At 38.6% G+C, this 26,887-nt stretch overlaps 1 protein-coding gene across 1 annotated transcript in view; it reads right to left on the bottom strand.

Moving 5' to 3' along the window:
* Positions 1–26,887, bottom strand: part of BMP5 (bone morphogenetic protein 5) — a 48,875-nt gene that overhangs the window by 8,699 nt on the left and 13,289 nt on the right. The window contains exons 2-3 of the mRNA XM_026665243.2: positions 17,250–17,442; positions 7,303–7,451 (exon numbers count right to left, since the gene is read on the bottom strand). Coding sequence (XP_026521028.1) covers positions 7,303–7,451; positions 17,250–17,442 — 342 coding nt within the window. The remainder of the gene's footprint in view (positions 1–7,302; positions 7,452–17,249; positions 17,443–26,887) is intronic.

The raw sequence follows: 26,887 nt of genomic DNA, 5'->3' as shown, positions 1-26,887 counted from the left end.
AAGCTAGGCAGCTGTACAGGGAGAAGAATTATCATGGGCCAGCCTTTAAATAGTAGTGTGTTAATAAAGAAATGCTGAACTGAGTTCTTATAGGAGCAGCAGCTCACAATAGAATTATTCTGAACTATTGCTGGATCAACGAAAAAACAACTTTGGATGAAAGAGCCTATATCTTTTCAACTATGACATGCTCTCAAGCTTGTTCTTAATTGGATATGTCTAGTTTAACCAAAAGAAGAACTAGGGGTGTCATGATAGCAGTGTTCCAATATCCAAGGAACTGCCACAAAGAAGAGGGGTTCAACCTACTGTCCAAAGCACCTGAAGGCAGGATAAGAAGCAATGGATGGAACGTAATCAAGGAGAGAAGCAACTTAGAACTAAGGAGAAATTTCCAGACAGTGGGAACAATTAATCAGCGGAACAACGTGCCTCCAGAAATTGTGGTTGCTCCAACACTGGAGGGTTTTAAGAAGAGATTAGACAACCACTTGTTTGAAATGGTATAGGGTTTCCTGCTTGAGCAGGATGGACTAGAAGACCTCCAAGGTCCCTTCCAACTCTATTATTCTGTTGTTTTGTTCTGTTATTCTGTTGTTTTGTTATTCTGTTCTCACCACAGAAAGAACTTACTAATAATCCTAGGAGCAAGCCTTACTCAACTTAGCCCTACGCTTCCCTTTTTAAAGGCAGACTTATGGTGGCTCTTTGCCAGGCCTTTTTTTTTTTTTAAAGAGAAACATTTATCATGGGCATCAATGAAAGAGGCAGTTTGATTTGCGGTTAAAGCAGTTTCCATTCTACTTCCACTGTAACAAATGCATTAATTCAGCTCTTTCCTGGCAGTCTTTTCGTAGGGAGACAGGGAAAGATTAGAAGTCTCAGCCAAATACCATACCTTGAATTGACCCACTTCAGTATATAAACACTTTTACAGTGTGTTTATTCAGATGTAGCACTTTAAATTGGGTTAAGACGTATCTAATGACAGATAACTGGAAAAGGATTTTTTTTTTAATGAAAATTAAACTTAGGAGCAGAGTAACTGAGCACATGTTCAGACAATTGTTAATTTGAGGGAACAAGGGAAATTCTGCAAAGGATGGAAGATAAAGGTTGGTGCATGGGACTGCGTGCTGGATCCTGAGACACTAAATAATCACATTCATTTTTGGCTACTTCCCTCCATTTTTGTTTTCTTTTGATGCAGGTTCAGTTTTAAAAAGTCATAATACACTTTTCCATACAGAAAACCAGTAGAAAACTACACTGTGATTACTCAGTGGCATTCTTATTAGTAAAACGATTTTGAGTTCTAGGAATCCACAACATTTTCCTGGAAGAGTTCTTAGAAAATAGAGTAAATATATGAGCAATGTTAAGTACTCTAAATTAATAAATTTAGAGTACTTAACATTGCTCATATATTTACTCTATTTTAAAGTATATATTGTGTGATAAGCAAAAACAAGGAATAAAAAGCTTTTAATGTAACACAAACTCTCTTTAAAATAATACTGGGTTAGCAATAAGATAACAAGGAAGATCCTACAAATAATAGTTTATATAAATCCTTGAGATATGTAGAGGTACTCTTAAACAGACATTAAACATAAAGCAATTTATATGGCTCTCTATCATGTGTTTACTTGGTCTTTTGAAAAGCCAAGGTAGACAGATATAATTATCTCCAAGGTTTCTATTTTAATTTTCAGTGTGTGTTTCTATGAATGTGAGAATAAATCCCAACAACTGTAGATACAATCTGAAGGTGAAAGATTTGTGCAATCTAAAGAGAAACCAGAGTATAACTATAGATTGGGATGAGGGAGCAACTATGGCTCCTTTAGGACCTGTGGGCTTCAACTGAGCCTGGCTGGCTTGGGAATTCTGGGAGTTGAAGTCCACAGGTCATAAAAGGACCCACCCCTGCTGTAGATGAGAGTACATTCAGCATTACACAATTTAGAATTATAAATCTTACAGCAAAACTATTGAAGAATTTAATCCAGAATTATTCCAAAGATCTCAAAACTCCAAAGTTAGGTGTTCCATAATTGAAGCCTTTGCTTATTGATTAAGGGCAGTTTCCAAAGAGCTGGGCAACTAGTATCATGTGCCCAAGGGAGAGCTCTTCTTGTGTTCCAAAGGATAGATTCTTGCATAGCAAATATCTTTGAACCTAAGGTTTCTTTCAGAAGCACTTGTGATTAGGAGACCGCTATTCTGAAAGTTCAATTTCCTTCTAACCAAGAGCAAGCTCTTGGGCATAACTATTGTAGGGATTCCAATCTCACTTTGCATAGTCTAGTCAATATGCATTTTATTGTGATTTATTAGCCCACCTTTTTAAATGCATTCCTCATGTGGAAGAGACTACTTATGGCTGAAAATCCAAGCTCCTGTTTAGTACAAGAACCCAAATCAAAGCACTCTTCACCAATAAGTCCCTGATTTAAGACAAGAACACTGCAATCACCTGTATATATGATTGGGATTCTCCATTACAATGAATTAGGACAACAAAAATGGCTATGTCTTGCACATTTGAGATGGAGTTCAGAAGAACAGGAGCTACTGATACAATCTATGGTTTCCCGTGACTGAAACGTTCTCCAGATATTAAAATCCAGAAACATGTAGATGAGTTGGAAGGAGGAGTGGGAAGATTTTGGAGGACTTTGAGATCAATGGAATAACTCTGGATTAAATATTTTAGTAGTTTTGCTGTAAAGGGTTCTCACTCCAAGTTATATAATTCTGAATTTACATTCATCTACAGTTGTCAGATTTATTTCCACACATACAGACATGCACGTGCCTAAGTGAATAGAGTAAAATATAAAGAGCAATTTGTCCACCTAAAGTGGGTTGAGGGACAGATTGTATGGATTGGACATTGTACCTTTATACCTTCTCATATTCCAAATTTCCATATGAAATGAGGACTGAGTCAAACCATACCTCATTTCTATGCCTGCCTCAAAGTCTCACATATGAACCCATACTGAGAATTAATTCACTTTGGATTTAAAAAAGAAAAGGAAAGCTAATCATAGCTATTGCCAAAACTGGATTTTGTTAAAAAATGGGGCATTTTTTCCTCTTTGAAGCCAGAATTACATTGCATTAATCTGACAGAGTTGTTTTGTGGTTTTATCCATACATGTTGACAATGATATTTCAAAAGCCATGTAATGTAATCCTTTGGAAAGATTTATGAATATTTCAGAATGTTTTACTGTACACATTTCTTCAGTACAGCAAGATATATTGTTCAAAACAAAAAAATGTTGCAATCATTTCACAAAATGTATTCTTGAAATACTAGAACCAACTTTTCAATATAATATATTTCCACTGTGAATGAAGTGTTATAAGGTTTCTTTTTATTCCAATTGAACTTCATTGTAATAATCGTAAAGATATGACGGCACAGGGAATAAATATGATCCCTTCATAATTATTTTATTACAGAAACAAAAAGAGGTACAATTCTTTGAAACAGATATACTTCTTTTCAAAGTTGAATTGTGAAGTATTCTATATCAATGTGGTCTTTTACCAAACACACTATCAAATTATCATATCCCCATAATTATTTCTTATATGGACTACTGTACAGCATTTGCATTCTGTCCTCTGTCAGAATGTCTTGGGCTATGTCTTTGAATGTTTAAACTTGATTTCATATATAGGTAGTCCTTGCTTTAAAAAAAGGACTTAGGACCGGAATTTCCATTGGTAAGTGATGACATTGTGAAGTAGATGCTATGCTGCTTAACAATGGTAATTCCAGCGGTCCCCAGTTATTGTTGTTAAGTGAATCACCATAGTTTGCTAAGGAAGGACCTCACATAATTACAATTTCCAACTACCTGCTGACTTCCCTACTGACTTTGCTGGTGGGAAGCTGGCAGAGAAGGTTGCAAATTGAAATCTCATGACCACAGGACACTATGACAACTGAAAATCTGGGCTAGTCACGTGATTGTGGTGGTGTTGTGATGGCCGGAATTTTGAGGATTGGTCATAAGTACCACTCTTTCAACATGGTTGCAAGTTCAAAACTGAGTGAGTGGTTGCTAAATGAAGACCACCTATAGAGAGTCAGAAATATATTTAACAGGGCTGGAAAATAATTTGCTATGTATAATAAATGAGAAAGATAGAATGTCAACTTGGTCAGATATGGTGAATAGACTCAAAATGGAAGAACACACACACACTGGTAGTTTTTTTTTTTTAAACAACAACAACCCATAAGATTAATTATTAGTAGGGACAATAGAGTAAGCAGAAATAGAAAGCTATAAGCCAAATAAAAGAAACAAGAAGACACAACTGTCAGACTTAACAATCCGCAAATGTCTTAAGGTGGTGCCTTGAACGTAAATCACTACTAAGGAGGCCAGGGGGAAACTAAAAACTCATAGTAAAAGCATTCCTCAGGGAAATTGATACAATTTTAGCTATTTCCCCCCTATTTTCATCACTTAGCCATCAATTGAAGTGATATAAAGCCTGCCCTCATGAATGTTACTTTGACAGATAGAAATTAGAAGAATGTAGATGATGATACCATAAGTCGCTTGTGAGAAATGACCATCCAGAGAATCTTAAATGCTCATGCCATAGATACAGTTCACGTATTTTGAAACTCAGAGCCAAATCTGATCCGACAAGCTAATATCTATAATTAGACGCAGTTTTTGTTTTTTATTGTTTGTTTTAAGGTGAAGGGTTAATAGGGGGTTGGGCCAAGAGAAAGAGAATTCAGACTGGATCTCTAGGAAGAATTACTCCTTCCAAACTCCATTTTCTCAATAAATGCCCTGCCTTTCTGAGAGGGAGGGAGAGGGAGGAGAGAGAGAGAGAGAGAGAGAGAGAGAGAGAGAGAGAGAGAGAGAGAAGTGATTTTTACAAGAAAATAATGACAGTCTACCTCCTGAACCACCATCAAACTCATAATCAGATTACAGTTTTTCCCTTGCATCCTTTTAGAAAAATGTATACATTTCTCACTGCCTAATTCCCTTTGGGCCCTGGATATACAAATTAAATCTGCTGCCTACAGCTATTAGAAGAAACAAATCCATTATTAATTATTAGAAATTAATCTAACATTTGGATGTGTTTAACCTAGAATCCAGGAGGAAATGGAAACATAGAAAATGTAGCATAAACATCAGATTTCTTTTTCTTTTTTAAAAAAAGAAATCATACATTACAGCATGGGTGCTAAAACAATGGGACTATATCAAAAGCTGCACATGGAAAAAATAATACAAGAGGCTTTTTCAGACGGTTTCTACATCTGGATATATTTTAACACTTCCATTCATCAGCTGACCTCTCACCTTCTGTATCAGTTGGAAGTGATAGTTTCTCCTGTAAAATCACAATTACCTTCAGCCTAAAATGTAAACTATAATAGAACCCAGTGGACCACTACAAAGATATATGCGGACATTTAGAAAAGAGAATTAGACAAAGCATGATCCTTTCTTACTTTAGCACAGCCCTAGGGAAACAGTAAGTTATATGTTGACAGACTCCATATGTGTTATGTTGCTCTTTAGACCTACAATTCAATATAAAATGTGTTTTTAGCAGAAAATCGGCCATATTTCATGCAGAAATGATGCCTATGATACCAAATTCCATTTTCAAAGGAAAAAATGGATTTCAACCAGTGGTGGGATTCAATTTTTTTTACTACCAGTTCTGTGGACCTGGCTTGGTGGGTGTGGCAGGGGAAGGATACTGTAAAATCTCCAGTTGGAGGTGGTATTTTCCAGTACTCCAAACTACTCAAAATTTCCGCTACCGGTTCTCCAGAACTGGTCAGAACCTGCTGAATACCACCTCTGATTTCAATATCACGTTGCCTCATTTTTTATTTTTATCAAGAAGGAAATGCAAAACTATGATGAGCAGGCAAGTTTTTCATATTCTAGTTTTATTTTCTACAACTTTTCCAGCATACTGAAATTTTAAACAATCTTTTTGTCCCTTTTATCTCTTTTAAAATTAAAAATCACAGACCCAATAAAAATCCAAAAGGAACATATTTTAATTCAACAAGAGGATTCAATCCAGCCTCATAATCAACTAAGTAAAACAAGGTCTAGGGTGTTGGAAGCACTAAAGCTAGGAGAAACAGTTCCTGAGTTTTGTTGCTGGCACATTGCAAGTTAATCAGAATTATACTAATATGACAAACAAAGGTGCAGATTACATTGTATGGAGCCTGAGCACATGCTTATGAAAATCAGCATTACTTACTTCTGCATACATTAGATATATCTCAGTAGAATCTGGTTCTGTGTATCTTATGTAGCGTTAGTTTAATCACTATAGAAAATTTGTTCAAAGATTAACTATTATCTATTCATTTTTCTTAAACATTTACACCTACTTATCCTACAGATCTCAGGATCTGCTTTAATCCATAAATCACAGAAGATAAAACACTCATATAAAATAAAAGTAAATGATCACTAAAAAGTTTAAGGAGCAATAACTGTAATACAATAATAGATAATTTTGGGAGGACCAATGGCCAGACTATTCTGAACGCTTGAGTAAAACCAAGTATTTCCATGGTGCTAAAAACCAAGCAAATTTAACAAATTCTTTCCATCAGCAACACAACACAAATGGTCTGTCCAGGACAATGAAATAAATGACTCTCCCCATGACTAGATTCTCTTCCTTCTACCCATAGCACTATCTAAGCCAGGGCTGTCCATCTTTTGGCAACTTTAAAACTTGTGGACTTCAACACTCAGAATTCCCAAGAATGGCTGGCTGGGGAATTGTGGGAGTTGAAGTCCACTGGTCCTAACGTTGTGAAGTTAGACATTGCCAATCTAAGCCCACATGCGTCAAGTCAATGATGAAATGAGGCAGCATCTTGGCAATCATGGAGGCTGGAAACTCCTAAACCTAGCACGGGAAAGGGTCCCCATATGCACTGTAAATTCTCCAAAAAGACCATTCTGGAATTTTCTACATCTGACCACTTCAGCTAACCTGACTACAGAGACCAGCACTAAATATGACAGTTGCTATACCATCAACCTCTTTTTCTAAGTCTTAGTATATCCGGTATGTACCTACCTACGTGTAAAAGTATTTTCATAGCACCCACAGATTCTATTTAATGTATGTCACTGATCAAAATGTTCCCACAGAGGATCCAAAATATTTATGAGTTCTGTGCAATTTGTGTGCATGTAAACTGCACAATAATTTCAAACAGATTCGTGTGAAATGTGAGACATACATATAACTTACCATCTGCCATCTCTGCACAGAGCTGCAACCCTAAATTATTCTGTGGGTCAATCACCCAGTGGTTGCTGGTTACAGTGATATCAAACACAAGCCAGCCAATATGAGGAGCTTGAGCTCGTTTTGTATCTAATAGGAACAGGTCCGCATCCCTAGTATAGAAAGAAAGAGCAAATAAAAATGCATGATAATTTAGGTTATTGGGATTAATTTTGCCAGAAAAACATTGATTCTGACTGTGGCACAGCAAGGCAGACAATCTACATACACATGACATCACATGTTGGAAATGAAAGGCAGTGATCCATAAACTAATTAAATTACAGCGCTTCATATTAATTTCTCCAAGATAATTTTGTGTTGGCATTATAATCCAGGACATTTATATATATTTTTTATTTCTATAGACTTGATATACTAAGTGATTTCATCTCCCACAGTTCAATTCTATGAACATGTAAGTGTTGCAGATGTAACAGAAATTCTAATAGTTGCATGCAAAGTATAGACAATGATGAGAAAACCCATAAAGATTAAGCTTTAGAATAGACTAATAGTATTTTGAAGTATTTTTTCCATAATTTGTGCATGGGGGGAAGCTATATATTATTTTGATTTTCTGAATAATTCTATGAAAACCACACCAAAAATCCATCCATTCTAAATATTTTAAATCTCAACTTACGATCACAATTGAGTCCAAAATTTATGTTGCTAAGTGAGAAATTTGTTTAAGTGAGTTTGCCCCATTTTTACAACTTTTCTTGCCCCGTTGGTTAAGTGAATTGTGCAGTTGTTAAATTAGTAACACGGTTGTTAAGTGAATCTGGTTTCTCCATTGGCTCTGCTTGTCAGAAGGTCGCTAAAGGGGATCACGTGACTCCAGGACACTGCAGCCGTCATAAACACGAGTCAGTTTCAAGCATCCAAATGTAAATCAGGTGACCAGGGGCATGCTGAAATGGTCATAAGTGTGAAAAATGGTCATAAGTCAATTTTTCAGTGCCCTTGTAACTTTGAACAGTAAGTAAGGAAACTTGTAAATCGAGGATGACCTGTATTTTCCAAATTTGTTAAATATTTTAGATATGTAGTTCATAGATCTTTTTGAAAATCAAGTCCAAGATTATGATTTTACCTACTTTTTCTTAATGGAATATTTGCATTAAAAATTACTCATGGTGAGGAGCATGGATGTAGCAAATCTCATCTTAAAGTTCATTCATGGCTTCATATCCCAACTCAAACACAGGAGTCCTATATACTGCACATAGATTAAGAAAGTAAATGTAGCTCTTGGTTCTCTAAAAATAAATACAGCCAAGCCGTATAGTATACCCCTTGTTGCAGCTAAATTAAACTTGGCTTGCTTTATTCAAGGTTAAGGGCAGCAAGTATTTTTCAAAACTAGTCTTGTAAATTGTGCATGTAATTCTTGCATTTGCTCATCTATAATGATTAACTGAGCTAATCATTTACATGATGAAATTGGAAAATTGGATACCTGTGACTTTTCCTTCTGGCAACCTCACTGGACATCCTGAGTACAAGAGATGAGTTGTTCAACCTTCCAACCACTAGGAGAAAAAGACTCCAGGTAGAGGCTGAAAACAGACATGCCGGTATGAGGAACCACCTCTCTGTTCTCAATCCAAACCAATATCCCTATTTTCTTTTTCCAGACTTGTGAGGTTGGGTGATAGAGGTTTTGATCAGGGCTGCCCTGAATTTATACATTGTGTAGATGTTTAGAGGAATAAATGTTCCATGTCAGTTGGATCATTCCCCTATGGAGGTAAGCTAAGTCACGCATTGTCTTTACAATGCTGTCTTTAATGGCACCTCCTATTTGAACAGCTGTCCAGATTAAACTTTGTAAAGGAAGAACTGAGCAGGGGCCGAAGTTATTCATCAACTGCTGAAAGAACAGGCACACAAAAAGGAACCTCAGCACAATCTCCCTCACTCTGATAACACATATTTTGTTCAAACTAAATAGAATCTTTCTAAATATGCATCTCTGCACATGAATGGTTTTGGGGGGTTTTTTTGCACATCCATCTCTCTTTTGTATTTCTATTAATGATGTGTCTCTTTTTCATACAATGATACAACATCACCAGAGTCCTATCTAATCAGTGAAACATTGCCATAGCACTGACTTTTTAACCAGACATTTTTACCAAAATGAGCAGGCTCATGAGCTAGATCTATTGCTGAGCATGCCCCTTTAAGCTCTGGGTTCCATCATGGTACCCACAGCTATTCCCCTTGGTCTCTACTTGTTTTATGTTCCACCTGATTATCTATTGTAAAGAGAAAATAAAATAAAAGGAATGCATTGCATGGATCATCATGTAGCTGGGCTGTTGTAATATGTTCTGTGTGGGATAATCTATGGAAATGACTCAAAAACTACAACTGGACCAGAATGTAGTACCTAGACTGTTGAAAAATAACAATCATTTTGAAATTAATGCATTTTTAACAATAAGGTTCTGGGTCCATTTCAAAGAGATTATCACCCACAGAGCCCTACGTAGCATTTCACTTCTAGATATCAGATACGTAGATGCCTGTGAAGACTTACTAAGGGCCTTTCCTTCCACAAGGCGCGAGCCAGATGGTAGACCCTTCCTGTAATAGTCCTTAAGATGCATCACCTTCTCCTTGGCATTCTGCAAAGCAGTTCAAACTTTATTCCATCAAACTTTGATTCTAATTAATTGTAGGTGGACATTTGAAAAAGGGGGGATACTTAATTTAATTATATTGTTTGTATATCATGTTTTGTCATAGATCACCCAGAATCTTTAGATTGGAGTGGATTACAAAAGAGTCAAATTGACAGATTAATACACCCAAAAAGCATTTCCAGAAAATTTAACCTGGAAATAAGGAGAAACTTTCTGACAGTGAGCACAATCAACCAATGGAACAGCTTGCCCTCGGAAGTTGTGGGAGCGCCATCACTTGAGACCTTCAAGAAGAGATTGGACTGCCATTTGTCAGAAATGGTGTAGGGTCTCCCGCTTGGGCAGGGGGTTGGACTAGATGACCTACAAGGTCCCTTCCAACTCTGATTATCTGTTATTTATCTGTTATAAAATAAAGATTACAGATGGTTACAGCTCAGTGCTTTGTTTGGAAGTATTTATTTATAACATTTATTGGCTGCCCATCTTACCACAAGATAAACAAGTATGTCCACCTGCCCAGAAAAATGACACAGGTAAGCTGGGTAGGTACACATTACTTCCACTTAAGGCATCCTGCAGATTTAGAGAAAATAAGAACCTCACTTGTTTACCTATGATAACTGGATGTTGTGATTTGTTATGTCCCTCAAAGTAAACATTGTCTCAGTGTGTCTTTGGTGTTTTCTCAAAATTCTAAATGAGTTTATTTAGAAAAGATTGGGGAACGATGATTTAAGGACATGTGCAATGAATTATGCTACCAGAGGCTGGGCTCTGTGTCTGGCCTACACCATTACGGATGGCTGAGAACTATATTTTCTTCCTATGGAGATTCTCAGTCATCCAGGTCACAGTTGTCCCAAAGGTGCTTTGAACCCAACTTAATAAACTCTATTTCCTAGTCATGTCACCAGTTATACACCCTCATTTTCTCAGTAAACTGGGCTGTTAAAAATCTAGCAGCTGCATTTAATGTTATTAATTTTGGCTAGTTTTGGTTGGATGGTGAAGATGTGTGTGTGTGTGTGTGTGTGTGTATTTGTAGATTTTCACGGGTACAGGTATGCAGGTCTTGGCATGTTTGGGTCTTTTCCCGTGTAAGATTGAGAGTATCTTGGCGACGTTTCAACGAGGTCCCACTCGCCATCTTCAGCCTGGTGCTTTCGGCTTCATGCTTGTGCGAGCAAAACGTGATCGGAGCTGCCATCTCTCTATAAATACTGGTGGGGAGGTTGGCTGTGTTGTCATTTTTTGATTGGTTAATGGAGTTGATGTTTGCAGATTGGCTGGCTTTTTCATAAGAACATGTGTGGCTGAGGTATTGGCTGTGTGTCTATCAGCCTCCTGTGTTGTAACGACCTGGGTAATGGGCTGTGTGATGACCTTCTGAGTTCTATTGTTGTGACATCCTGGGTCTTGTGCTGTAATCTCCTGGGTCGCTGGCTGTGTTGCAACATCCTGAGGTTTTGTGGTGTAACCTCCTGAGTTCTGTGATGTGATATCCTGGAGCAGGTGGCTGTGATGTGACGTTCCAGGTTTTGGTTTGGCTCTGAGTTTGAGGCCTGGATATGTGTTCATGGCATGTGTCCGTTTGCTTGGTTTGGGGGTCGGGGTGTGTGGCAGCTGGTGATGCAGCCATGGTCTGGTTTCTGGTCGGTGGTTGTCTTTCATCTATGGGATGGGTTTGGGTTTGAGTCTGATAAGGGAGAATGGTGGTGGTGTCATGTGTTGTTTTGGGTCCAGTGTTGGTTTTCGTGGCTGGGACTTGTTTGTTGATAAGGGCTAGTTTCTAGATGTCTGGTAGGCAGGAGGTATCGTCCCGTTTATTCATGTTATGGAGTGTTTCTCTATTTCGATGGCTTTCCTGATTATTCTCTTGTTGAAGTGTTCACTATTGGAGATTAATTTGATTCCCTCAAAATTATTTTCATGTCCTGTGGCTTTAAGGTGCTGGAAAAGGGAGGAAGTGTTTTCTTCTTTTCTGACTGCGTTCTTGTGTTTTCCGATGCGTGCATTTATTCTCCTGTTGGTTTGTCCAATGTATGTGGCTGGGTAATTGTTGCATAGTATTTCATAAACTCCTTGGTTTTCTAGCTGGATCTTGTCTTTGGGGTTTCTTAGGATGTTGGCTATTTTTGGTCAGTGCCGAAGGCTGTCCTGATATTGTGTTTGTGGAGAATTTTGCTGATTTTATCTGTGGTGCCTTTGATGTAGGGAAGGAGGGCGATACCGTTGTCCTGTTCTGTGTCTCAGTTTCTGGGGGGTGTCTCCCTTAGGATTAGGTTGGTAATTGTGCTTCTTTGGAATCCATTGGAAATTAATACATTAGTGAGGGTGTGTAATTCTGTTCTCAGGTGGTCTTTGTTGGCTAGGCGTTTGGTTCTGGAGATGAGGGTCTTGGCTACAGAGTTGATCTGTGCAGGGTGGTGATGGGATTGTGCGTTTAAGTAGCGGTTGGTGTGTGTTTTCTTCCAGTGGATGGTGTGTCCTAGGGAGCCATTGGGTTTTTTGTAAATTAGGACATCCAGAAAGGGAAGTTGGTTGTTGGCTTCTGTTTCCATGGTGAATTGCATTTTGGGGTGTAGGCTATTGAGGTGTGTGAGGAAGTTGTCCAGTTTTCTTTCCTATGTGGCCAAATTACAAAAGTGTCATCTACATATCTAAGCCAGAGTTTGGGTCTGGGTTCGGATTTGTCTACAGCATTGGTTTCAAAGTGTTCCATGTATAGGTTAGCGATGATGGGTGAGAGGGGTGATCCCATAGGTGCTCCTTCTATCTGTTTGTATCTTTGTCCATTGTGGATGAAGTATGTGTTGGTTAGGCAGTGGTTGGTCAGATCTAGGATGTGCTTAAGAGGGTTGTATTTGTTTTGGATGGCTCTCAAAGCTTCTTTTATAGGCACTTGGGTGAAGAGGGATATGACATCGAAGCTCACGAGTAGGTCGCTGGGTTGTAGGTTTTGTTTCTTTATTGTTTCTTGACAGCCATCCAAAACATACATACATACATACATACATACATACATACATACATACATTCGTAGATTTTCACGGGTATAGGTATGCAGGTTTTGGCGTGCTCGGGACTTTTCCCGTGTAAGATTGAGAGTACCTTGGCTTACCTCGTTGAAACGTTGCCAAGATACTCTCAATATTACATGGGAAAAGACCCAAACATGCCAAAAATTGCATATGTATGTATGTATTGTATGTATGTATGCATGTATGCATAAATGTCTGCACCTTAGTGGATTGTGCAACCAAGCCTATCAGGTTGGTTGTTACTTTGGTATTTTGTGCAAACCCAGGAAATAGATTAATTCTTAAATCAGTATATGTGCAAACATAGTTTGTTTTCAGTGTTTTGTCATCTGTTAGTTGGTAGATCTCAGAATCTATCAGATCCAGATTGCAGAATTAGATCTTCTATATCCTTTCCCGTCATCTAATGCCCAGATATTTGTACCTACCCTAAATCTAGTACAGGTAGTCCTTGACTTACAAACATTTGTTTAATGACCATTCAGAGTTATAACAGCATTGAAAAAAGTGATTTATACTTATCTTCTCTATATCGTTCTAATTTTAGAATGCCTCAGCAGCACATATACTAAAATTGGAATAGTACAGAGGAGAAAAAAGTGATTTATGATCCATTTTCACACTTATAACCAATGCAGCATCCATAACAGTCGCCTGATCAAACTTTGCACGCTTGGCAACCAGTATATATTTATGATGGCTGCAGCAACCCCAGCATCCTGGGATTGTCATTGGCAACTTTGTCAGGGAGTTTCTGATAAGCAAAGACAATGGGGGAAGAAGATTCACTTAATGACTACATGATTTACTTAATAACTTGTTGTGGTTCGCCGGCAGCAGGTGCGGATGGCTGAGGCCTCGGAGAGTGAGGACTCAGATGAGGGGCCTGAGTGTGATACACGGATGGGGCCAGGACTATTTGAGAGTGGAATGCTGCCTTCAGAGATTGTGGAGGCTGACGGCAGTGATGCAGAGGACCCCAAGGAGCCTGTGCCCAGTGCGTATGCACTCAGGGCTGTTCAAAGGAAAGAGCAGCTACAGTAGCACGGGCGACTTGGGAGTAAGGCTGCAAGGTAATGGCCCCTTCCTTAAGAGATAAAAGCCAGCCTGAGAGACTGGGATTCTTTGCAGGAAGCAAAGAAGCTCTTGCACTTAAAGCCTTGTGGACATTTGGACTATCCTGGTTTGTGTTTGGAGACTTTTTGTTTTGAATATTTCTTGGCAACTTAATCTAGTGTTCTTGGCAGCCTTGCACAACCTTGGCAAGGCTCGTTCTTATCAGGGACAATTAGTTTTCATAGCCTTTTAACTGTGAATGAACAGAATTCGCAGAGAAGTATTAAAAGGTTTTGCTTTTACCTCTGTTTGGTGTTCGTTTCCTTGGAACAAGGTTTGGGTCAGAACATAACTTCAATGATTCGCCTAACAACCATGGCAAAAAAAAGTAAAATAGGACATGACTCACTTAACAACAATTTTGTGCTCGATTGTGGTTGTAAGCCAATGACTACCTGTAATGTTATCTGTGGATTTGACTCAGATCCCGTTTATAGTGGAAGATCAGCAACGGGAACTTAACAGCTTTCCTGTGGGTGATGCTTACTATCTGTTTACTATTTTTCTAGCAATTTCCCCTCGACAGATTTACAGTAGATGTTTCTGTGAGAGAAAGGGGGTAAGGGAGAAGCAAGTTTCTAGCACAGGCTCCCTGCACCCTGCCTCTCAACAAAAAGCATTAAGGGCATAAGCCTCTTAATGAAAAAAACCCAAAAGCATGCAGAAACTGTCTGAAGTGGAGAAAACCCAACAAAGTGGTGGGGAAAAAGAACATCTCATTAGCAGCTATCCAGTTCTACATCACAAACACCTGGAACAACCAAAAAACAAAGATAGTATACCAACAAGATTGAGAGGGAGAAAATAAATAAAAGTGAATAATAGCTGAGGGTCAGATTCACAAGAGGCCAGAATATAAAACGGTGTAGCAACCCACAAACCACACAAAAATCTCTAAAAGGTCCTTCAAATTCTAAGTAAAGTATCTACATCTACAGTAGATCTACTCTGGCAATAAAAAAGTGTTTTTGTTGATAGGAAGTGCTTAGCCAGCATAAGTTCTTTAAATAGCTACTGTGGTTATTATCTATTCTAATTGTAAGTAAATAAAATGCCTACAAGTTGCTGCACTAAATTCTACCCCATTCAGAAGCTATTTTTTCCTTGAAAAATGATGATATTCTCAGCCACCAGTCTAAAACCTGCCATTTGATTTCATACTGGTTTGTTTTTTTCTTGCTCTTCCATATGAAGGAAGGGAAAAAGCTCTCATACAACAAGGACTAAATATTGCCAAAAGGCAAATGAAAGTCCTTGCATATGTGAAGAGGGGATTCCTAACACACAAATAGGCAAGGCCATATACAATTCACAGGAAAACATCACCAATAGCTAAATGAATAGGATGTATTTCTTTTCACTTTAGAGGTCTTAAAGGAAAATTCACAGGTAAAACCATTTTTTCCTTCACCTTTTAAAGCATCTTTGATATACAAGGTAAACATTTTCATGGCATGAACTCTTGATGGAGAATCAGAGCTGTGAGTTTCAGACTGAAGCAATGTTCTTACTGAACAATGTTCACATCAATTAGAGACATAATGGCCATTCTTATCTCTATGAGATTGAGCGCTGAATTAGTGTTCTCTTTCTATATTTCATTTCGTTTCAGTCTGCTCTTAACTGTTTTTTTTTCTACCTAGATGGTTGTAGGATCAACATCAGCAACTTTCTGAAAACACGTATATATTGCTTCCATGCACCTACATTATAATCTTCTCCAAAAATCTTCATCTGTTGCCTCCCAGACATTACATTCTGCAATGTTAAACTTTCATTTTTCCTAATAGAAATATGTCAAGAGGAGCATGCACAAAATCCAACATACTAAATTAAAAAATGAAGGATACAAGTATGGAAGACAAAACACAGTTTGCAGGCAAAGGAATACTATGAAAAAAATATCCAAGGAATATAGTGGCATGTGTTTTATCTTTTTAATTGTTTTCCGGACCATTCATACGGGTTGGGGAGTGAGGATCTGCAAAAGGATTGTAGCCTTTTAAATTATAATACAAATATTTTGTGGTTTCAGAATTTAGAAACATGCTCCTGTCTTTGACAGTTTCCATTGATATGATAAGCAAATGCTGAATATCTTTTGGTCAGAGCACACAGTATGGGCTGACATTGACACCTGATGTCCTTGGACAAGAACCAGAATTCTGAGTGCCTGGGAAATAGCAATAGCAATAGCGCTTACACAGTGGTGGGATTCAGCCAGTTCGCACCACTTCAGGAGAACAGTTGTTAACTTTCTGAGCAGTTTGGTGAACTGGTTGTTGGAAGAAATCATTAAGGCAGAGAACCGGTTGTTAAATTATTTGAATCCCACCACTGCACTTACACTTTATACCGCTTCATAGTGCTTTACTAAGCAGTTTACAGAATCAGCATATTTCCCCCAATAGTCTGGGTCCTCATTTTATCATCCTCGGAAGAATGGGAGGCTGCGTCAATCTTGAGCTGGTGAAAATCGAACTGCTGGACTACTGCCAGAGTAGCCTGCAGTACTGCATTCTAATCACTGTGCCACCAAGGCTCTTGTTGAATGAATGCTCAGTCAAGGCCCAATGTGGGATTTTTTTTTCCTGCTTCCTGTCCACCCTTCTTTGGCAGTACCAGTTGTCCTCCAAGGGTTACAAAGAACATAGCAGTAACATGGCAACATCCAAGTCAGTGCAACAAAATGCGTGGCACATTCCAACAGGGCTTGCCCATGAAATACTCTACAGCAATTATGGTAAACCTTGCAGAGATTTAATGCATGTATGTTCTTTTACCTTAAAAAAACACAATGTCACAAAATCATAGCACTGAAAATCCAAACAAAATCCAAAATTTACATTTGGTACTACAATCTGCAAGAATACCAGCAACAGCTGTATAAAACAACTCAGCTGACTACCAAGTTATTTCTTGATCAGTCAGCTCAAGCAAAACTTTTCAAACCACCTTCAACTGTTTTTTTTTTAACATGCAAGCCACTTTTGTTGGATTTTCACTTATGTTTAATTCCTTAACAGAAAGAAAATGACCCCTTGTTCCTAAATCTGAAGAATTAATTTAAAGTATAATTGGAAGAAAAAGTGACCTGTTTGGATATTCCTTGATGATCTGATAAATGCTAATCTTAATTGTTTCATTCTCAAATCGACTGTAACTTCGATCCTTGTAAATCCGAAATTCTGCTGCTGTCACTGCTTCTCCGCGAGGGATCTGAGTCAAATCAAATCGGAATTCTTTGTAGTGACGTCGTTGGTGAGAAAAATCCTTGTCTCTTTCCACTATGAAAATAAAATGAAACGAAAAGGTTAAAAATCCATGTTAATGCAGCACTCATTACAGGTTTTAATTTAAGCTATAGGAGACATTTAAGAATCCAAAAGTCACAAGGTCAAAGGGGCTAGAGCCTACAACAACTTGGAAAGGAAATCATTCAGCAGAAAGAACAAAAAATAGACTATATATTTAAAAGTAATAAAGTTGTGGGCAAAAGAAAATCTCCACATGTTAGAAAAGAATTATGAAATTGGGTTCGCTCATCTTTCTATATGAACAGGAATTACTAGCAGATGATCTTGGCATGGATGTTTGGACAGCATTTGAGGAAACGAAGCTGGCCAGGCCTTGGCTGAAGTTGTAATATATTACATGGATGCTTGTTCCATTCTCATGCGGTGGTATTTGTATTCCCAGCTATATTTGCTCTGCAAATGAAACCATATTGAAAACCTTGTTTGCATAGCTACTTCTATCTACAGCAGGATGCTCATTAGACAAAAATATTAGTCACAAACTCTCTGAATTGTTTTGAAGAAGTCATTCTTGCTGCATCTGTTGTTCATCATAATGGCAGGACTGATGACTCATTTACAGGAGGAGTGGTTAACCTGAGGTGCCTAAGCCATCTGGGGCCTCTAAGCCTCTTTTCTGCAGCTCCCAGTACTGACCACTGACCACAATTGCTGGAAATTAGAAGCTTGGTTTCAGATCATTGTGAGGTGCAAACTACATAAAAATGGTCATTTACACCCCCCAAAAGGCTTAATTTAGTTTTAAAATAAAAATAAAAACCCATTCTAACCAATCTGTTCTGAATCCTGGCTCTATCTTTTCTCTCACCAAGAATTAAATCCTTGTTGCTAACACCCTGGGTATTAATGGATCTGGGATTGTGAATGCAACGCCTAATTAATCCATACACATAACACTTCACAAATGTCACTGCTTCCTATTAAGAGAAAGATACAAGGTCTTAGTGTGGCTTACTTAAATCTGTACATCCCCTGCAGAAGCAAGAAAGTAAACCAATCACTTCTAGGTGGTGGAGGTTACTGTAAACTGACAGAGAACAAAGCACACATGTTTACAGCTTCAAACCAATGAAATGATGGTGTATTTTCACTAAATACTTGGGTTATCTGACAAGCAGAGGTCAGAGGTTCCAAGAGTTTTGTCTTGAAATTACTAAGTGCTCTTCAGCTGGCTGATAATTGAAAGCAGAGGCTAGAAATATCAAAGAAGGTAGGTGATAGATAAGTCACAGATAAATGGGCTCTAGTTCTTATGTCCTCAAAAAGCAGAGGCTCCAGGAATTCCCTGTTGTGTTACTGGGAACAGACCAAGGCATCAGTCATGGTACCTATTCCTATCTATATCTCCTATCATTATCCAAGCCCAGCTCTTCCCTGATCTCTTGGTTCTTCAGGCATCCTCCAAGGATGCAGAAGAAAACCTGAACTTTCATAGGGGATTAGAAATAGGGACTCATCAGAATGAAAAAGGTATATGTCTATTTCATTCAGTATGGATAGTTCGAAAAAATATGAGCTCTGAGTATTATCCGTAACACTACAGTTTGAATCCCATTCTAGAACAGAATTATTTTCTTATTAATCCTCTGATCCTGAATGCCACAATCTCCTTCATACTGATTGCAGCTAACTTGCAATGTAAATCAGTCGCAGCACATAGAAATCTATTTCCTAGCTTTCCCCAAGAGCCACTTTTTACCTATGTTAATTAGAATTATACTGAATTAACAGGATTAGGAGAAGTAATAAAAACCTGTCTCCATATACCTGCTTTGAGTCCAACAATCTCTGAAGGGAACATAGACGAGGAAGCTGTGCTTGAATTGTAATTTTAGGATATGGAGTTTGTTGTTTAATCACATTTTTATGTTCCAAGTAAACACCTTGAATTATTTAGAAAAAAAAATAAAAGTGGGATAAAAATACCTAAAAATAAGTACATGATTCATTAAAAGTAATGCCAAAAGGTTTTTAAAGAGATTGGGAATTTTGTTAAGTACAATATAAACCAAGAGTCTCTACCCCCAAATAGCCATGAACGCTGGTATCAAAGTTTGCAGTGAGAAAACAGAATAACCCAGCATGCCTTCAAATATAGATAAAGGTAAAGGTTCCCCTCGCACATATGCGCTAGTCGTTTCTGGCTCTAGGGGGAGGTGCTCATCTCCGTTAAAAGCCGAAGAGCCAGCACTGTCCAAAGACGTCTCCGTGGTCATGTGGCCAGCATGACTAAATGTCGAAGGTGCGTGGAATGCTGTTACCTTCCCACCAAAGTGGTCCCTATTTTTCTATTTGCATTTTTACATGCTTTCAAATTGCTAGGTTGGCAGAAGCTGGGACAAGTAACGGGAGCTCACTCTGTTACGTGGTGCTAGGGATTCGAACTGCTGAACTGCCGACCTTTCTGATCGACAAGCTTAGCATCTTAGCCACTGAGCCACCACATCCTCAAATATAAATTTATTTTGAAAACAATCACAGGCAACACTCCATTCCCAACCTCAAAGTGGCCCCATATTTCCAGATATGGCCTGTATTTGATGCTGATAACAATACTACGCACTTGCTCTATCTGTTGGCTGAGAGATCTCAGCCACTCTAGCCTCATCCATTGAGGCAGCCCCCTTTCTTCCATTCACTAAAGCAGGCAGACCACAGCAGTGGTTCCAGTCACAATGCCCCCCTGATGCACAGTCATCCTCTGTCCTATTTTGCTTTAGTTCCAAAACATACCTTTGTCCTAGTCTTATGAAGGACCTAAAGTGTCCACCTGAGATTGGCAAGCTATCCTCTCACCCCATCAGCTATACTTCCTCTGTAAGAAGGCGTGTGAAGGTTGCGCATGCCTTCAGCACTCTGACCTGCTCCCTCCAAAGCACCACTGCAGGTGTTTGGACCATGACTATGAGATTGTGAGTTTAAGGCCTCAGATGTAAATTCTTTAAAACTCTTGAGGTCAGTTTGACATAGCTTTATTGTTTGGTAGAGTTGCAACTATCTAAGTCCACATATGGATCAACCGGACAAGGTTGTAGTCTTGTAGCATGCCAGCAAGTGATTCTTTACTCCACACATTCCTAAATGCTGGAAAAAAATTATGTCCTGGGAGGGCAGTTGATCATTGACCAAAAACTTTTATTAGTTGAACAGACAAGTGCCAAAACAGACAGGGCAAGATCATAATTACATCAGTGGAGGAATTGAAGCAGAATTTTGGACCTAGTCTGTCTTCTTCTCTTGCTCCTTTGGTGTTTTAATACTACCTGCAGCTGGACACAACCATTTCAGTGTGTTTACTCACAAAATATCACCAGGAAATTACACTGCTCATGCCTGGCCGCATGCCACAGTTGTGCAATATTGGGAGACTCTAGTGGCTACGGCGATGGAAAAATAAGAAACAGAGTAAATGAAAATGCTTCCTATGTCTCCATCCCTAATTAAGCTTTTGCTTGGAACACTCTTCAAAATAAACATACTTTATGTAGAACTCGGCTGAATCCTTATTTTAAAATGATTATTAGTTGGTTGCTAAAATGAAACTAAGATGGCCTATTAGTAAAATCAACCACCATAAGCTGTTTTACACTAAGAGGTTTAAAACCTTCCATAATATTTTTAAATGGATATTAAAAGTTTTAGCTGTTTGCTTTCCAAGATTATTACTGCTGAAAAGTAAATGTATTTTGTTATATGCATGCCTTTGAGAAATTAGGCTACTAAAGCATTTACATTTTTTTTCATCTTAGTCAGAATTTATACTTCTCTGAAGAGCTTAAGTTCCTACTGTTTTAAAATATCCCAAAACAGGTTAGTAAATAGCTATTAAGCAAAATGACCCTTTGACCTCTCAGTTCATGAAGCTTATATTGTATGCTTGTTCAGCTACTTAAAACCCAATCAACTGTGAGTATGTCCTTCGCTTCCTCTCTCAAATAATCTGACAGAGATTTATCTACAACCTGAGCATCACAAAGTCTTTTTTTTACAAACTATCTTATTCTTAGTATTTTCTGATAATAGCTTGTGCTGCTGTTGCCTTTATTTTAATTTTCTGTTATATAGCCTTTTATTTACTAATTAAATTTATATGCCACCCATCTTACTATCAAGCAATTCTGGGTAGATTGCTATCTTTCTTTATTCATTTAAAAAAAAAAAAGCTTAAAGATGCTAACCCCTAACAAAAAAAACATTAAGAAAAAATTCACAGGCCACCATAATCAAACAAGAGGCTCTCCTGATCATTCTTTCATGAAAATGTGTTATGTGTGTGTATAAAATAAGAAAACCATCTCACTCCACAAAGTAATTCTGACAACCATATTTGTAAGCATGTACTATTCATTTTATTTGTAATCCTTTATATTTTCCAAATCCTACTAGTGTTGTGGCTGTCAAAACAAGCATTTCTTTGTAGCAACCCGTTCAGCAGGTTCTGACCAGTTCTAGAGAACTGGTAGCAGAAATTTTGAATAGTTTGAATAACTAGCAAATACCACCTCTGACTGCCCCCCCCCGCCACATCTATTCTCTGCCTCCCAAGTCCCAGCTGATTGGCTGGGTCTTCTTTTGTTGCCCTACACAGGAGAACGGAGCTGGAAAGCAGGTTAGTGGGGTGGGGAGGAAATGGGATTTTGCAGTAAAAATCTGCAAATTTTGGGGTGGGAATGGAGATTTTACAGTATCCTTCCCCTGACATGGCCACCAAGCCACGCCCACCAAGCCATGCCCACAGAACCATTAGTAAAAACTTTGAATCCTACCACTGAACCCGTGGTTTAACTTTCTTTGAAAGAAAGCTTCATTCTTGCTACTAAACTGGTCCTCTCCCCTCTTGCATCAAAACATGTCCTGGCAGCTTCTTTTTTTCTTCCCTCATGACATCACCTCCAACTGGTCTCTAGTTCAGGGGTGTCAAACTGGCGCCACATGGGCCAGATGCAGCATGCATAGGCACACCCACCCCCGCTCCACGAAGGGAAAAAAGTCTCACTATGTCATGTGATGGCAACATGACATGATGCAGGGGACAGTCATTTTTGATGAGAGCCAGTTTGGTACAGTGATTAAGGTACTTGCATAGCAACCAGGAGACTGGGAGTTCTAGCCTCACCTTAGGTATGAAAGCCAGCTGGGTAACCTTTGGCTAGTCCCTCTTAGTCAGCCCAACCCACCTCACAGGATTGTTGTAATGAGGAAAATAAGAAGAGGAAGGAGTATTAGCTATGTTCACTGACTTGAATTACTTATGAAATAATAAAGGTAGGATAAAAATCCAAATAAACTCCTCCAATTCCTGGTTTGTCTCCCTAGTGTCACTGTAGTTCTGTGTTCCCAAAGCAAGTGTCAGCAACCTTTTCCAGAGGCCGTTCCATCGCTGCCACTATTTTATCTACCTTCTCCATCTCATCGCTTGTTTTTTTGCCTCCTGTTGTTTGTTGTGAGTGCACCATCACTGGAGGTTTTCAAAAATAGATTGTGATTGTGCAGGATGGTACAAGATATCCTTCCTTGAGCAGGGGGTTGGGCTAAGTTCCTTCCAGCCCGATGATTCTATGTTCTTGTTAGTGCTAGGCAGAGAACCTGTCACCAGTATGGTTACCTAAAAAGACAATAACATTCTCTCTCCCCCCCCCCCTCTCTCTCTCTCTTCTGCATGGCTGTGTGAATATATTCCTTGTAACAACAATGAATCCAATGAGTTCAGGTGGTAGACCTCATCCAGCCCACAGGTGATAGGTTGCTGGCCCTGATCCTAAAGGGAAGTTACAGTAGCACATACAAGTAGTCACTCAACATCACTGGGCCACTCATGACTAGAAAGGCTTTAACTTTATGGTCTTGACCAGTTTAAGAGACCAATTTAACAATGCATTATCTTACAGAGCTCTGTAAAAATTTGACTCTGTGCAATGCTTCACCAAGTGAAACTTCTAGGGAGTCTACCCCTTCAGGCTTGCTCTCTCTCTCCCTCTCTCTCTCCCTCCCTCTCTCTTTCTCTCTCTCTCTCCCCCTCCCTAGATGAGTTTGATGGGAAATCTGGAGGTTATAATGCTTCAAAACACCAAGAAGCGTCACATGGGGAAAGGATATTGTATACAGATCCAGGTTTTATATGACCTTACTTTATTACTGAAATTTGAAATAATTTTGCTAGTTGGCTCATATTTAGAGTCTTGTAGCCAGACCTTTCCAGAACGCAGAGTTCAACTCTCTGGCTATGGAGCCTGAGTTAATTTTGCATTGGATGTCGAATTAAATAGAAGGTCTTTGATTTCCTGCTAGTTTCTTAGGTCCTAAATGCACACAGATGTATGGGACGTGTAGCCCACAAGACCTATTTTCCACCTTCAAAATGGAAAGTCCTCTAAAGAATTGAGCTAACACTACCTTTTCAGTCATGGAAACTTTGGGAAATTAATACCATACAGGTATAGAATATAGAATACAGTAAGAGGTCTGTTTCAAACTGGAAAGACAAATTTTCCACATTTTCTTCATATCCTGTTAGAAAGGCAGTCCTTTTCTCTAGGTTCTGATTAGTGGGAGTGTAAGGTGAGTCCATAATTGTCCATAGGTTCAAATAAATTGTTCCGCCTAGTTAAGAGCGAAAAACAAGAGGAAAATCAAGGTATATTACATTGCTTGGGGCACAGCTGTACTAGACTTAAGTTGTGTTGACAGGAAAAGGGGTGCAATGAAAAGAAACCATTTTAAAAAGCTGCAGAGGGACATGATTCAAAAAGGTTGGAGATTAGTAAATTGCTCCTGATGCTCCCTGAAAAATTTGCCTGGAAAAATGGCTGGATACAACGAAAGCTCTGAAATATTCGCTGTTGTTAACAATGTGAAATTCTTTTTGTAAATACCAGTTCTAATTATACTCCTAATTCTGCCTTTTGAGCTTCTGAGAGCTAAAATCTGCTTTGACTTACACATTTCCTCACTGGAACTTTTGACATCCATTCAAAACAGTGTGCAAGTTTTGACTCAGGTGTGAGTGGAATTGGAATTAGTCTTTAAAATCATTGTAATTTCTGTTTCCTGCCTATAGCCCATTTCTTCCAGTTTGCAACAGAAAGCCAGGAAATATATAATCAACCCTATCAGCTTTGCTGAAATCAGCTACTGATGGACTTCTGTCATCTTTAAATGATTTTTAATTTGATTCAACTAATTGTTAGAAAAAAATACTCTTCAACACGATGACTGCTCTTTATTTTCCTCTTCCCCCCTTATGTGTTATTCCTTTGCTGCTGCTCGTTTGGGACACGGGTTTCATGTTTTATTAATAAGCTTTTTATTCTAAAGAATGAGACAGAAATAGTTAAGATGAATCATATCTACATAAAATAAACAGCCAACAGAATACAGTACTGTACATCTTTCCTCCCCTATTAATTTTTTCTTCATCTTCCCTATAAGATGACTTAGGGCAGCTTGTTCTATGCTACAACTTGTAAAAAAAGCCAAAAAAATCATTATTGCCAACAAATTAGTCACAGAGTGGAAGTAATTATTTGAATGGGGCATTTATAATTCCTATTGGGATGCAATTCATATAATTCCTCATCCTTGGGCATATTATGTAGGATCAATTGGGAACGGAGTTTAATAGACTGGAGTCTACTGAACTCTAGTCTCCTTTAGATCATTAACAACAATCACTTTCTACAGAGAGTTCCAAATATGGGGGGAACAAGAGATGAATTCTGTGAGAGTCGCAAAAGCCATTTATTTGTATTTTCACCATCTGGCACATTTTATTTATTTATTCATCAGATCTATATCTACTGCAATCAGCAAATTCTCAGCAGTTCGTAATAGTCGTTCAGCAACCAACCATACAATAGAATATCTATAGTTCTATTGCATTGATACATTTTAATGAAATGCTATGCTCCACTTTGGGAGGTTTTGAAAGCCAAAACTTACATAGAATTGGTGCCCAAAGTGAGAACCACAATCTCCCTCCCCTTGTAAAAGTGGGGAACCAGTTGTAGTTTCTCGTGGGGAAAATAAGTTGGATGGTTGGGGTATATAAGATGTAATAGAGAAAAAGAATGCATTCTAGTATACGTGACAGGAGTGGGTTTTGGTTGATATCTGCTATGCAGGACTTACGTTGAAGAAGTGTCTCCTCAGGGGTGGGATTCTACCAGTTCAGACCAGTTCTATAGAACCGGTTGTTACAATTCTGTGCAGTTCGGGGAACTGGCAAATCGCACCACTGGCTGGCTCCTCCCCTCCCCACCCTCCCCACCCAGGAGGCTTCCCTGAGGCCCAGTCAGGGGTGGTATTCAGGGGGTTGGGGGAGGGAGAAGTGGCCTGAGAGCAGAGCTGAACCTTTCTTAGGATTGAAGGTTCTATTTTTCAGCGCAGACTCAGGCAGAAGATTGCAGAAAGGTAGATCTGGGAGTGAAACTGTGATTCTGCAAGCAGCTCAATCTGCCTGCCTGTTTTGCCTGATTTTGGGTAAAAGTTGCTCTTTTTTTAAAATAAAAAATTCAATCTTTACATATATATTTACAATATTTACATACAAGCCATGCCCAGCCATCACATGACCACCAAGCCACACCCACAAATTAGGCCACGCCCACAGAACCGGTTGTTAAAAAATTTGAATCCCACCCCTGTGTCTCCTGTATTCTTAAAGCTAATATTATACATGGCAATTTAGTGAAATTGCAGGCTCAGAAGATAACCCTTGTCTTGCATTATTGCTCTACCTCTATGCCATACTATTAAAATGAATAGATGGCTCGTGACATGAGTATTTAGTGAAAACCTGATGCCCTTTTTTCTATCTTCCTGATTAGCCAAATCCTCAGCAGCTAACTGTAAGTATGAGACAACCTTACAGGACATTTTTTTTTCATGGGCTATGAAGATAGTTCAATTCCTTTTAAGATTCTGATCTTGAGAATACCTAAGTGTCCTAATACCCATATTTGAAGTCATAGGTTTAGTGCTGTTTGGTGGTTGTTCTAGGAATGTTCCACTCACTTGGTTTTGGTTTACATTGGGTAGATACAACATGGAAGTGACCCTTGCCCTCTTGAGAGCTGACTCATGTATATATTGTATAAAGATAACAAAAAGCAAAAACACATGGAATTTTTAAATTTTTTATTTAAGAAATAAAATACTTTCCCAGAAATATTTGCTGAGAAGTTGTCCCAGGTTGACGTTTGCCTCTTAGTTCTTACTGGAAAGCCAGCTCATTATAAAAGTATATAGCTCAAGTATCTGAATATCTTCCTGGAATAACGGTGCCTCACTTTCATTGATGTAAATGTATCTGTATAACTATTGAATAAAGGCAGCCTTTTTATAGTGGTGGATGGAGTATTCCGTGTGTAGCATATACTCAGCATTCAGAATATAAAATACTGAAAAATACTCTTAG

This window comes from Notechis scutatus, chromosome 1 (genome assembly GCF_049901735.1).
Source record: "Notechis scutatus isolate UNSWTSFEM ecotype Mainland chromosome 1, rNotScu1.2, whole genome shotgun sequence".
NCBI lineage: Eukaryota > Metazoa > Chordata > Lepidosauria > Squamata > Elapidae > Notechis > Notechis scutatus.
This window is presented reverse-complemented; position numbering and strand designations above follow the sequence as displayed.